Here is an 11,480-nt window from a genome sequence, read left to right on the forward strand (position 1 = left end):
TCACAAATCATTGAAGGAAAAAGGTTCAGAACACTGTGTAGTGGGTCCAGATGACCCAACTCCCAATGTTAAAATGCCTAGGATAGCACAAGGGTTACTACATGAATCTTCAGCTCAAGCTCAACGAAATGATATGGCATATGACATGATAATATTAGGACTGTGGGAGTGGTTAGCAAAAAAAACGCAGTTGTTATGCTATCCCCCAGGTGACAAAAATTAAAATGGTTGCTATGGAGATAAAACAAACAGAAAAGCTGCCATTTTAAGAAAGAAAAAAAAACACTTTTATGGATTTGTCCCATCCAACTCTGACCAGGATGGCAGGGGCATAGGGGGAGGGATGGGGGGGGGGGGTTAGGAGAGGGTGGGGATGGTTGATTGCGAGCAATACAAGGACACTCACTGCATTAAATTAAGTCTGTATTAATGTTTCATTTGTCAAACAGTTGTATTTATTAATCTTCAGTCAGTTTTTTGGGGATTTATTTTGTAATACAATAGTATAAAAATATTTTCTTACAAATATTTTTAATATACTTGGTGTTATGACTCAAAAAATCCAGTAAATACTGACAGTGTTGATTGCTTCTAAGTTTTACTACTGATGTTTTTATTTCGTTAGACAGGAAAAAAAACTATTGGAGGACGGACACAATGTTCATTTTTTTCTCCACAAACTTTTTCAATTAAATTCTGATGTACATAGCTGACATAAATTAAATACATAGTCTGAAAGTGTGTTGTTGTTGTTCAGTCTAAACTACTGTTTTTATGTGAGCAAAAAGGAGAAGTATCAGCTTGTGTTTTCAGTTCCTTTGTAACGTTAGTTTCACAGAGAATTAAAAAAGTCCAGCACAAGTTTGAGTGTTAAAGGTAGTTATATCTTTACACCACACCCTCACAGTAACTGATTAATGTCTGCTCTCAGATTTTGATTTAAAAATCCTTTCAATAGATAATCAGAGTAAAAAATGCAGTCACATTTTGTTTTCTTGGAAGTTAAATGAAAGGGAGACTTGTTTGAGTGTTCCTTGACCCTGAGATTACTCCTCTTTTTTCTCTGCAAGCTGCTCTGCGGATGCTTCATTTGAAAACTGCAGAAAGGGAGTGCTGATCTCACTTGACTGCATGTCACCAGCCACCCTCAGCAAGCAGCTCAGGACCATGTCCTTGGCCAAGCCGGCCTCCAGGTTACCTTCCCGACTGAGCTGCAAGGTGATCTGGTCCAGGCTGGTCAGGACGAGCTCTGAGCCCAGAAGAGGGAAAATGTTGCCTGCTTCAGAGGCCAGAGTTCCTTGCCTCTCCACATTCTCCATGATGTATTGCTGGTACAGATCCAAGATCTTTTGCTCCAGGTAATGGTTTAGAAGGGAGTTAGAAAATGGCCCTTCATGTCCTTGAAACAAAACACTCCAATCTCGACCGCTTCCCTGTCGCCAACGATTTGAACCTTTTCTTAAAGGATGCAGTTGCCCAGCCTGGAGAGCTTGTCCGAGCAGAGAATCCTCCTCATCTGGGGGGACGTCACAAGACTGGAGGAAAGGGCGGACAGCCTGTGCTTCAGGACAGACTCGTAGCTCGCTTTGGTTGGCTGACAGAGGCAGCACCTGGTCTCCTCCAATGTGGAGGTCGCTGTAGTTTTTGCAGATGCTCTGACAAGAGGAAGGAACCAAGAACGGGGCTTCCCCACCCGAGCAAGCCTGGGCTGGGATCTCTATTTTTGGAGAGATCTGTCTCGCTATGAGGATCCCCTGGAGATCCAAGGACTGCAAAGGAGAAATGTACAACTCCAGTGAAGCTGTGCTGTCTGCGGCACCTGCTTGTACCAGGGAACTTTGAACAGTAGGTGGAGGGAGTCTGATGGGGGCAGGCACAGGGGTTGGTTCAGGTGGACCATGAGCACACTTCAAGGATGTCTGAAGAGCCGGTGGGTCATGCTCCTCAACCATGTCAAAGTACGTCATGCTCAGCAGTCGTCCTTCACACAGCATGGCTGCAGAAATGGCAAAGAAATTATCAGAATAAAACATTCAGACTGGGTTTATTTCCTAACCTGAAAAAAAGTGTTGGAAAGTGTCAAAGCTAGAAGGAAAGGAAAATGTTGATTGAAAATATGTTTTAGAACCATGTCGTTTCGAGAGAGGCCACCTGTCAATTAAATATTGTACTGCTTAATACACCATAAAAAACTGTTGAAAATTTTAGATGTTTAAAACCATTTGCGTCCTATTTGATATACACATTTCTGAGACCTCTATCTCAAAGCAGTATCAACATTTTTCTAAAAAAAACATTGTATATAACTTATTCCATATTTTCTGCCCTGTAGTTCATCATCATTCCACTAGGGGCAGTAGATGGGCTCATTTCAGATGGCAGCTTCTATGAAATCTCAATAACACTTTTGACAGGGAACGTTTTGCTAATTCTTCAAAACTTTATGGCGAGAATAACTCATCTATTGTTGTTCATTTTTAAATTACTACTTGTTGTATTGGAAGAATACAAAAATTGTTGATAATTAATTTGTCATAATCCAGTTACACCATGTTAAAAATGGGTTGAACAAATTTGAAAATGTGGGTACGGTAAATAAAGTCCTGAATTCATTTATTTTTGCATCTACCCAAAACTTAATAAATCACCCAACATTAACAGGTCTATCCAAAACTATAACTATAACTATCTTTATTTCGCAAGAACATATATTGTTTCTGGATTTTATCAAAGGGTTGAAAAAACATCTTAATTCCAACAAATTTGAATTTTCTGTCAAGTCTTTGATGTAGTGGGCTTTACATGTTTAATCAGTAAAAATAAAATAAGAATAATTAAAAATAATAATAATTCATAATTCTTTGTCCATGTCTTACCTTAAAAAAGAGTCACAATCTGGATTCACCGTATTATTCAATATTCTTTTAAAAACAAAAAATATTCAATGAATCTACAAAGAACAAGCCTGTATTATGGTTTCCACATTCTGAGTGCCTAGGACATCATCTTTGTTCATTTATTTTAAACCCCGCTTAGAGGAAGTGAGAAGGTTCTTTTCCTCAGGTTTCATGCTCTCTCTGCATCCTCAATATCACAGCTGCTCTGATCTGGACTCTACCCAAATTCTCTTATTCTAATTATATTGCATTGCAGGCTGATATGCTTTGAGAATTATCTACATTTTTTTACAGTGCAATCAACTTTATTTTTCTACACAAGGAGAATCTTACTAAATACATTAATAAATAGCCTGTGGAAAGAAACCACAGAGATTATTCAGAAGCCTGCACATGAATAGTATATCAGTGAATTGAAAGTAACAAGCATAAATTTCACTTTTTGTTCCCTTAATGGTGACCACTAATTCAGAATAGTTAAGAGGTTATGGGGAAATTTTTCTTTTTCATGCTCATTTTTTGTGCTGTCTAAAGCAGTTTTTTCATCATCTAAATTTCTTTGCAACACAGCTCCTTTGCCTTCCTCCTGTCAGGTTTTTGACAATACTACAGCACTGAGACTGTTATTACTAGAATGATTTATGAGTTACGTTTGAATGCAGATATAAAAAAAGTTAGTGTACATGCTACACATCATAGTACTCTAACACCTGGAGAACAGGGTGGGTATCTGTGGTCCTGTAAGAAACTGATTTGAAAAACTATAGGACAGGAAATTCCCCATGTTAACAACAGTAGCAGACAAGAATGAAGCGCGGAGTTCCCCAGGGTTCTGTCCTAAGACTGCTTCAATTGTTCGGTCACAATCTTTCACTATATTAGTTACTAAAAATTGGAAGACATGCAAATGACAGATATTTACATTATGTCACCAGGTAACCAGTGATTTGTACAGTAACTTGGTGAATGCAATGAGGAGATTAAAGACCCTCTCCAGTAAAAATTGTATTTTTGGTGTTTTTAACATGTTCTTATGGGATTTTTTTCCCCGATTCCGGTGGATATATATTAAGAAAATTAAACTCAAATAACCTTTCTAAGTATTTCTTTATTCATATCGATGTGTATTTATTTCATGTGTGCAATATTTCATTTCATGTGTACAGTACTCAAACTCATTTCATGTGTGCAATATTTATCTTTTTTTTACTGTACAGTCTTTGGTATTATTTATTTTTAATATTTATTAGAAAAGAGCTGCTGGAAACAATTTCATTGTGCACTGCACAATGACAATAAAAGATTCTGATCTGATTCTGATGTGAATCAGGAGCAGACGAAAAAGTGCTGTTTTGGAAAGTATTTGTTATGTAGAAATTACGCTGGGTAAGCCACAAGCTCCCTGCTCCGCTCCTTTCTGATGCATCCACTTGTGGACAACTAGATCCATCTACATCTTTGCTTTCCTTGTCCAAGCTGGTATCTGGCTCAAAACAGTGGAGCTGAATAGCCACAATATTATTGCTTATCATTGTTGTCGCACCAGTAACGTTGGGTTCCATTTAACCCATCACTCCGTTTACTCCATGCCACCAGTCAACAGTACTGCCCACAGCTCAGACATAAATTTCTAATGATCTACTGCTGCTCTGCAGAAATTATGTCCTAGAAGACGGCACAGTTCTTTTGTTTGTTTGTTTGTTTTTTCAAATAACGGCATATTCATAGTAAAAAGACCACTGGGAATGCTTTAAAAATAGATCAAAAGATGATCGGGGTGGGACTTCAATATGCCAACATTTTCTTCAATTACAAAAGTTTGATAACTCTCTTTGGACCCAAAAATAAATGAATATATGTTACCACAGAACTTTAATAAAATGATTTAAATCACTAGTAAGACCAGAAATTTGGTTGTGGTGATGGACAAAGACCTACCGGAAAATTAAAAAAACAAACATTTAGGTAACAGGATAATCTTACCATAATCTTAAAATCATGTCACGTTTAAAAAACTTTGACGTCCCAGCAGGACCTAACCAAATCCATGTATTTATCTTTAGTCTATTGTTGTAACATTGTCTATCTAAAAGTCAATTAGACTGAAGATTATCCAGAATTATGATATTAAATTCTCACCAAACCAAAAACATAGATAATATTGGTTCAGATTTGATAAGGTCTTTACTCTTGCTGCCTGTTTGTCAGAGATACCCAGAATGAAACTACAAAACCACTGAGGTCATCTGAGTCATTTCTTTAACAGTTTGCAGAGGTAACCCAGACAAGAAGAAGCTGCCTTTAGCTTCCATGCTCCATACTTCTGGAATAGACTTCCTGAAGGCCTCAGAAGAGCTAGAAGCCTTGTTTTTATTTAGTGCGGGTGAAAGAAGCTCCTGGGGATCTTCAGTCTGTGGTCGCCAGTGTACTAACCTACGCTCTGGTGTGCTGGGGGGGGAGCACCTCAAAGACAGACTTCTCCAGGCTGGAGAAGCTGATCAGGCGGGCTGGCTCTGTGGTTGGCACAAGGCTGGACCTTCTGGCTATTGTAGCAGAGAGAAGGACACTAAAAAAACTAACGGGTATCCTGGACAATGCCAGCCACCCTCTGCACACGACCATCAGTAGCCAGAGAAGCACCTTCAGCAAGAGGCTGCTCCTCCCAAGGTGCAGGACTAATAGACTGAGGAACTCCTTTGTCCCCCAGGCCATCAAACTCTTTAACCACCACTTAGGAGGGGGGAGGGGGACAGAAAAGGAAAGGGCCTGAATGACCTTTTTTTTTGGAATATGCTGTTTTTGCAGATATTTTAAATTGTTTCTTACTGTTCTAATCTTTCTAATTTTTCTAGTCACTGTGCTGCTTTTTCCTTTTTCCTTTTTCCTTTATGTATGTCAACCAGTGCTGTATGCGATGGAGATGTCAATTTCCAAGCGCGAACCTCCCAAATGGATAAATAAAGTTGTCTATCTATCTATCTATCTATCTATCTATCTATCTATCTATCTATCTATCTATCTATCTATCTATCTATCTATCTATCTATCTATCTATCTATCTATCTATCTATCTATCTATATAAGGAGCATCTGTTCCTAGCAACCTATAAAGTTTCTTCTTCGCTGTTTCTTTGTCTTTTATATTTTATTTCCTTCTAAAGTTTCATTTTAATAGACTTAAATAATTCCTTTAAAATGCTTTTTATCATCCTTATAAAACATTGACATTTTCTTGGATATGTATATAAAACATGTTTCTCCTGTACCTGTTTAAAACTGGAAGTTCATATTAAAGGTCAGCATGTGACCACAAAAAAATAGTTTTTTTAAATGTTAAATAAATAAAGCTATGTAAATAAATGTTTTTTTTTTTAATTCCTTCACTAGAAGTCTGTGGAGGACCGCAAGAGACAAATCGAAACAAATATGTACGCCATTAAATTATTAGATTGTCAATATTTAATAAAATTGTCATTAAATATATAAAATTGAACAACAATAAATAAATGTTCAAATATATGGGGCAATAAAATATTAAAATAGGCATTTAAAAGCTAATTTAAAGTTTTCAAGACATATTTAAATATTTCATGGTCAAATGTGGGTTGGTATGGAAGTCCTCAAGCGACAAATAGAAATAAATGTATACCCCATTAAATTATTAAATAAACATGTCATTAATTATTTAAAATTTTCATTCAATAAGTAAAATTAGAAATCACTAAACAAAATTGGAACTCAATAAATAAATATTTAAATATATATGGCATTAAAATATTAAGGTAGCTATTAAAAAGCACATGAAAACATTTTATGATATATTTAATTATTTTGTAATCAAGTAAAGGCTGAATATAACAAATTGAAATGAATATATTTAATATGAAATTCTTAAATAAATGTGTTCTTAATAATTTTTGAATTGAAATAAATAGTGCGTTCCAATGACGATCTGTTGTTCGCTGTTCCGTCTGCTCATACAGACCTGGGAAAAAAGGCTTTTGTCTTTTCTGTCCCCTACACATGGATCACTCTACAAAAAAATGGAAATTAAAATTTCTCATTCCTCTAAATATTTTTAAAGACAGGCTGGAACGGAGTACAAAGTCATTATTGACTGGACCTGTTATACATAAGCTTTCATTTTTATTTACTTTATGTTTTAAATGTTAACATTTTATTTGTAAATCTAATTTATTGTTTCCTCCTAGCCAGGACTCCTTGGTAAAAGAAAAATCTTTAAAAAAAAAATAAGAATTGAAAGTGGAAATCAATTAATAAATGTGTATTTATAAATGGCATTAAAATATTAAAATAGCCATTTAAAAGCACATTTAAATATTTCATGACATGTTTAATTATTTCACATATATTTAAAATTTATTTATTCATTTCCAATTTTTTTAGTTATAGAAAATAAATTATTTAAAAAAATTCAATTAGTCTCTTGCGGTCCTCCATAGAAGTCTGAAGGAACCTTTGAAATTAAAGAAAACAACAATCAGATCATAGCAGAAAAGGTGAAATGTGTCAAATGTGGTGAAACTTCTCAGGATGTATTTATAGTTTGGTGGGTTTTTCCAACATGAAAACCCCTCAAATTTATAACTGGCTTAGGTTCTACGCTGCTCTTTAAATTTCCCTAACACAACAGAAGGAAACCAGAGAGGAAGTGCTGCATTATTGAAACACAGGAAACTTAAGAAATAAGGCAACTTAATTTTAAACTCTATAAGTCTTCTAGTAACTTTTTTTTTAAGTTTAATCACTTGTACTTTTAAAAAATACGTTTTGCTAAGAATGTATTCATTTGACTTTTTTTTTTTTGCTTCAATTACTTAAATCCAAATATATTCTTGATGAAAGAATGTCCTTCACATGGAGTAAAACCAAGGGTTTCTTCTTATTTAAATGTACTTTGTCTCCTTAATTGCATATTTTTGCTTTGGATAATGCTGGGGTGTAGAGTTACTGTCTTCAGATGCATTAGTGTTGCTGAGCAACACAGGACAACACTGAGATCAGGTGTAGCATCTGTTTCAGACCCGCTTTGGCTTTTGAGGGCTAACACGTCTGCTTTGACAATTTCAGCAGTCTGGACAGCAATGATATGGAGATTCTTCTCACACTCGAGGCAGTCTGAGAGCAAACCATGAAAGAGACAGTTTGAAGAATGTTCAAGAAGATCAATAATGTGTTTCGTCCCAACCACCATGGGCACAGGGGCCAGGATGCTGGGGCCAAACAGGACTACCACAGCGCCTGCACGGTCAGACTGGTCCGCAGCACATCCATGTTGGTGGTGGGGGAGAAAAGATACACAGCCGAAGGTTCAACTTTAAAGAGGAGCAAAAGTACGGTGAGCATAGAGTCGACTCTGTATTACTATCAGAGACAGGAGGACCGGGTCTGGCTGTACTCTCAGAGTCAGAACTGCTTGGAGTACTTGGAGGCACTGGTGGCTCTGAGGAGGCAGTACAACAAGAGTGTGAGTGACCTCGAGAGCCAAGAGGCCAAATCTACTTTGTGTACAAAGAAGAAACAGGCACCTCCACCACCGCAGAAGGACCCACCTGTAAGGATAAAAGCAAATATTTAACAATTCTAGATAGTCACCAAAGTCCGACCTGTTCCATCTTTTACCACAGAAACCAGCAGCCAAACCCTCAACCCCTCTGGTTCCCAACGAGGAAGACACTCTGCAGTTCTTTGATGCAGTGATCGCCAGCTGTGACAAGGAACCTGTGCAAAAACCCTACAGGGATAATGGACATGCGGATGTGGATTTCATAGGTCAGTCTATTTTTTACCGATTCTGTGAGCTTCCTGTCTTAGGATAAAACAAAAATAGAATGCGATTTAGTTTTTTATTTAGTTTTTCTCAACAAGAAAGGCAGCTTTAGGGTTTGTTTTGTGATGGAAACACATTGAAATAAATCCTCGAGCAGCATGGCGCTATACCTGCCCCTATCCCTGACGCTCCCTTTTTACCTGCCTCTGCTCCTGCCGTCCTGTTCAGACTGCCCTTGACAAAAACAACCTTTTTTACAAAACATTTTTGTTGTTTTCATCTCCATAGCAACCGTTTTAGTTTTTGGATGCCTGGGGGTGACGAACATGTCTGTTAAATTTTTAGAAGAATTGGCGAAAGTAAACTTTTGGATTTCCTTGGCAACAGGATTTTTTGTTAACCATGCACACACTTCTAATACAAACATCTAGTATGTCACATAGAATTGTTCAGCTTGAGTCAAGGATTCATGTATAACATTTTTACAATGTTCTGGTAAATAATCTGCGAGCAACTGAGGAACGCCACTGTTGTGAGCTTGCCACATTAACGTCATTCAAACTTTACAAACCTGAAAACCAACATTTCTTCCCTAGTAGCTTCCAAATTATGCTGGAAATGTTAGGAAGAAATGAATCAAAATCTCCAGAAGTTTACATTTGTAGAAAGCAACAAAGCTGATTTTTTTTGTGTAAAATTTGAGATGGCGGCCTCTTTCGGAGGTCAACAGTCAACAAAACATAGTATACATAGTATACTAGTATAGTATACTATGTATACTATAGTATACATAGTAAACATAGTATAGTTGCCGATTTAACCATGTGTGTTCAATTTTTTAAAGATCGCTTGAACTAAAGGTTGTCTAAAGACTTTAGACAGCCTTTGATTTAGGATTAAAATAGGGTGATAGTACCAAAACCTTTCATACAACATGAAGTATGTTTACCTTATTTGAAATGTGTTTTTTCTGCTGTGTCTTTATTGTTTTTATAACTTCTTCTTTGTTGTCTAACACAGTTTAATAAAGTTTTCAAATTTACTGTTTAAATTGCAACATTTTTATTGCTTAATTCTTTGTCTTCTGAAATCTGATTTCATTTATTTGGTTTTTGATGCACTGGTGCCTTTTCTCAGATCTTTTAGTGTTTACTGAAATGTTATCTTCATATACGTTTTTCCATATGTTCAGCCTAATGATTAAAAACTGCATTAATTTAGGATTTTCTGTCCTCCCAGAATAATCTAGCAGCGCAGGAAATTGTTCATAGCACTAAAATTGCACAACCATTACACAGTTATCCCCATGGCATGAAACCACAATTGTTCTACTTTTAACTGACGGTTTTTTACATTCCACCTTAATTTAAAATTAGGTTTGCACCACTATGAGCCAAATTTTCCTTTGTATTCCTCTCACAGTGGCGTCGAGCTCGACTGAGCACGACCTTCACTCCAACTGGGTGTTGAAGGTCCCTCGAGTTGCAGATGGTTCCACACAGCCAGCAGTTAGAGACAGTGCCATTGAAAAAGTCCCAAAGAAGAAGAACCAGAGCGGATCTACAAGCAGCAGACTGCGTCTTCAGAGGAACCCCATCCACCTGCCCAAAGTGGTGGAGAGCGCCTTCCAGACGCTGCGCTTCAAGCCCAAACTAAAAAAGCAGTGAAGCTCGATGGGCATCTGAAACATAAGCCCCCGCCACAATGCTTGAACACTTCTTTGCTCAGGAGTTGTATTCAGCAAACTTCTTTGTGAACATTTAACATTTTACTTAAAGGAAAAGATTCAAAAAAATCACACTCTCAATGAGCAAAATGAGCTCGGATTTCCACTCTGGGACACAAATCCAGGACACAGAGACTCTGAAACATTTTTTTTTTACTTTTGTTTAACGCCTTTCTCTGCTGTGGCACAAGAACATAAAAGATATGGCCTTAGTTTTTACATTTTTTTGAACAAATTAACATTTTCACACTTGATTTCAGTCATGAACATTAGGATTTTAACAAGGACGGCATGAGGTTTGAAAATGCTGCACAAAGAAAAAAGAAAGGATGCTTCCAGTCAAAGGGCTTTTTGAGCTGAACAATTTAAGGGAAACGTTCAAAACTGTGGCAGCTCTGTAGTTCTGCCCGATTACAGTTAAAAGTTTTCAACCTGAGCGTCTCCTCTGCTTCAAAGTGTCAATGCCAACTGTAAAACACAAAAATGGCTTCCATTTAAGCGCTCAGCCCTTCGCACAAAAGGGTTTTATTCTACTGGCAGAATTCACGGCTTAACTGATCTGAGCGCCTCCGACTCCAGAGCCTCCATTACAACCAATCTTGCTTAATTTAATCAGAGTTCAACTTTAGAGTTTTGTTGCATTAACCTGAAGACCTCTGTGGCATCTGGCAATGCCGTTTGTGTTTAAACTCTTGTTTTTTAAGTGTAAGATGCATTAAAAAATGACTTTGAGCTCTTAACACTAACAGAAAAAAGAACTTTGTACTGAAGTGCACTTATGTCTTACTTTCAATCTATTTTCTCCTGTTTTTCCTCATGATTTCATTAAATGTAATTAAAATGCAAACCAAAGACAGTGTTTTTCCTTTCTACTCCCCCAGTGGAGGCTTTTCATTTTGCAGTACAGCATTCTGCACTTCAGGGCAGAGAAAGGAAGCCTCTTCGGTTAGGTAATGCTAAATCATTTGAGTTGTAGCCCAACTTTGACATAACAGCCAAATGAAATCCTGAGGAAAAACACAATTAAGCAGTCCAACTAAATATCAGATTTAAGGCCAGACTGTGA

The 11,480-nt window shown here is 37.0% G+C and overlaps 2 protein-coding genes across 3 annotated transcripts; one reads left to right on the forward strand and one right to left on the reverse strand.

Annotated features, from left to right (window-relative positions):
- Window positions 1-432: 432 nt before the first annotated feature.
- LOC101171287 (TLR adapter interacting with SLC15A4 on the lysosome) lies at window positions 433-9,311 on the reverse strand. Of its 2 annotated transcripts, none has more exons than XM_078940085.1 (2): window positions 8,889-9,311; window positions 433-1,996 (listed from the first exon to the last, which is right to left on the reverse strand). In XM_078940085.1, exon 2 carries the CDS (start codon window positions 1,992-1,994, stop codon window positions 1,047-1,049), a length of 948 nt encoding a protein of 315 aa, XP_078796211.1. In that variant the 5' UTR covers window positions 1,995-1,996; window positions 8,889-9,311; the 3' UTR covers window positions 433-1,046. The 2 variants fall into 2 exon arrangements, with proteins under 2 accessions (XP_078796211.1, XP_004081622.3); XM_004081574.4 differs by lacking the exon at window positions 8,889-9,311 and adding an exon at window positions 2,877-3,005.
- Window positions 7,738-11,406, forward strand: c9h13orf42 (chromosome 9 C13orf42 homolog). Its single transcript, XM_011489343.4, has 3 exons — window positions 7,738-8,472; window positions 8,546-8,690; window positions 10,111-11,406. The coding sequence occupies exons 1-3, from the start codon at window positions 8,071-8,073 to the stop codon at window positions 10,353-10,355; spliced, it is 792 nt and encodes a 263-aa protein (XP_011487645.1). The 5' UTR covers window positions 7,738-8,070; the 3' UTR covers window positions 10,356-11,406.
- The last annotated feature ends 74 nt before the right edge of the window (window positions 11,407-11,480 follow it).

The sequence above is a fragment of the Oryzias latipes genome, chromosome 21 (assembly GCF_053564925.1).
Source record: "Oryzias latipes strain Hd-rR chromosome 21, Olatipes_Hd-rR_3.1".
In the NCBI taxonomy this organism is placed as follows: Eukaryota; Metazoa; Chordata; class Actinopteri; order Beloniformes; family Adrianichthyidae; genus Oryzias; species Oryzias latipes.

Bases quoted from the DNA above. Each gene is read 5' to 3' on its own strand.
- c9h13orf42 (XM_011489343.4), top strand. From the start codon at position 8,071: ATGTTCAAGAAGATCAATAATGTGTTTCGTCCCAACCACCATGGGCAC. The intron at 8,473-8,545 runs GTAAGGATAAAA...CTTTTACCACAG, and splicing joins CACCGCAGAAGGACCCACCT to AAACCAGCAGCCAAACCCTC. The intron at 8,691-10,110 runs GTCAGTCTATTT...TTCCTCTCACAG, and splicing joins TGCGGATGTGGATTTCATAG to TGGCGTCGAGCTCGACTGAG.
- LOC101171287 (XM_078940085.1), bottom strand. From the start codon at position 1,994: ATGCTGTGTGAAGGACGACTGCTGAGCATGACGTACTTTGACATGGTT.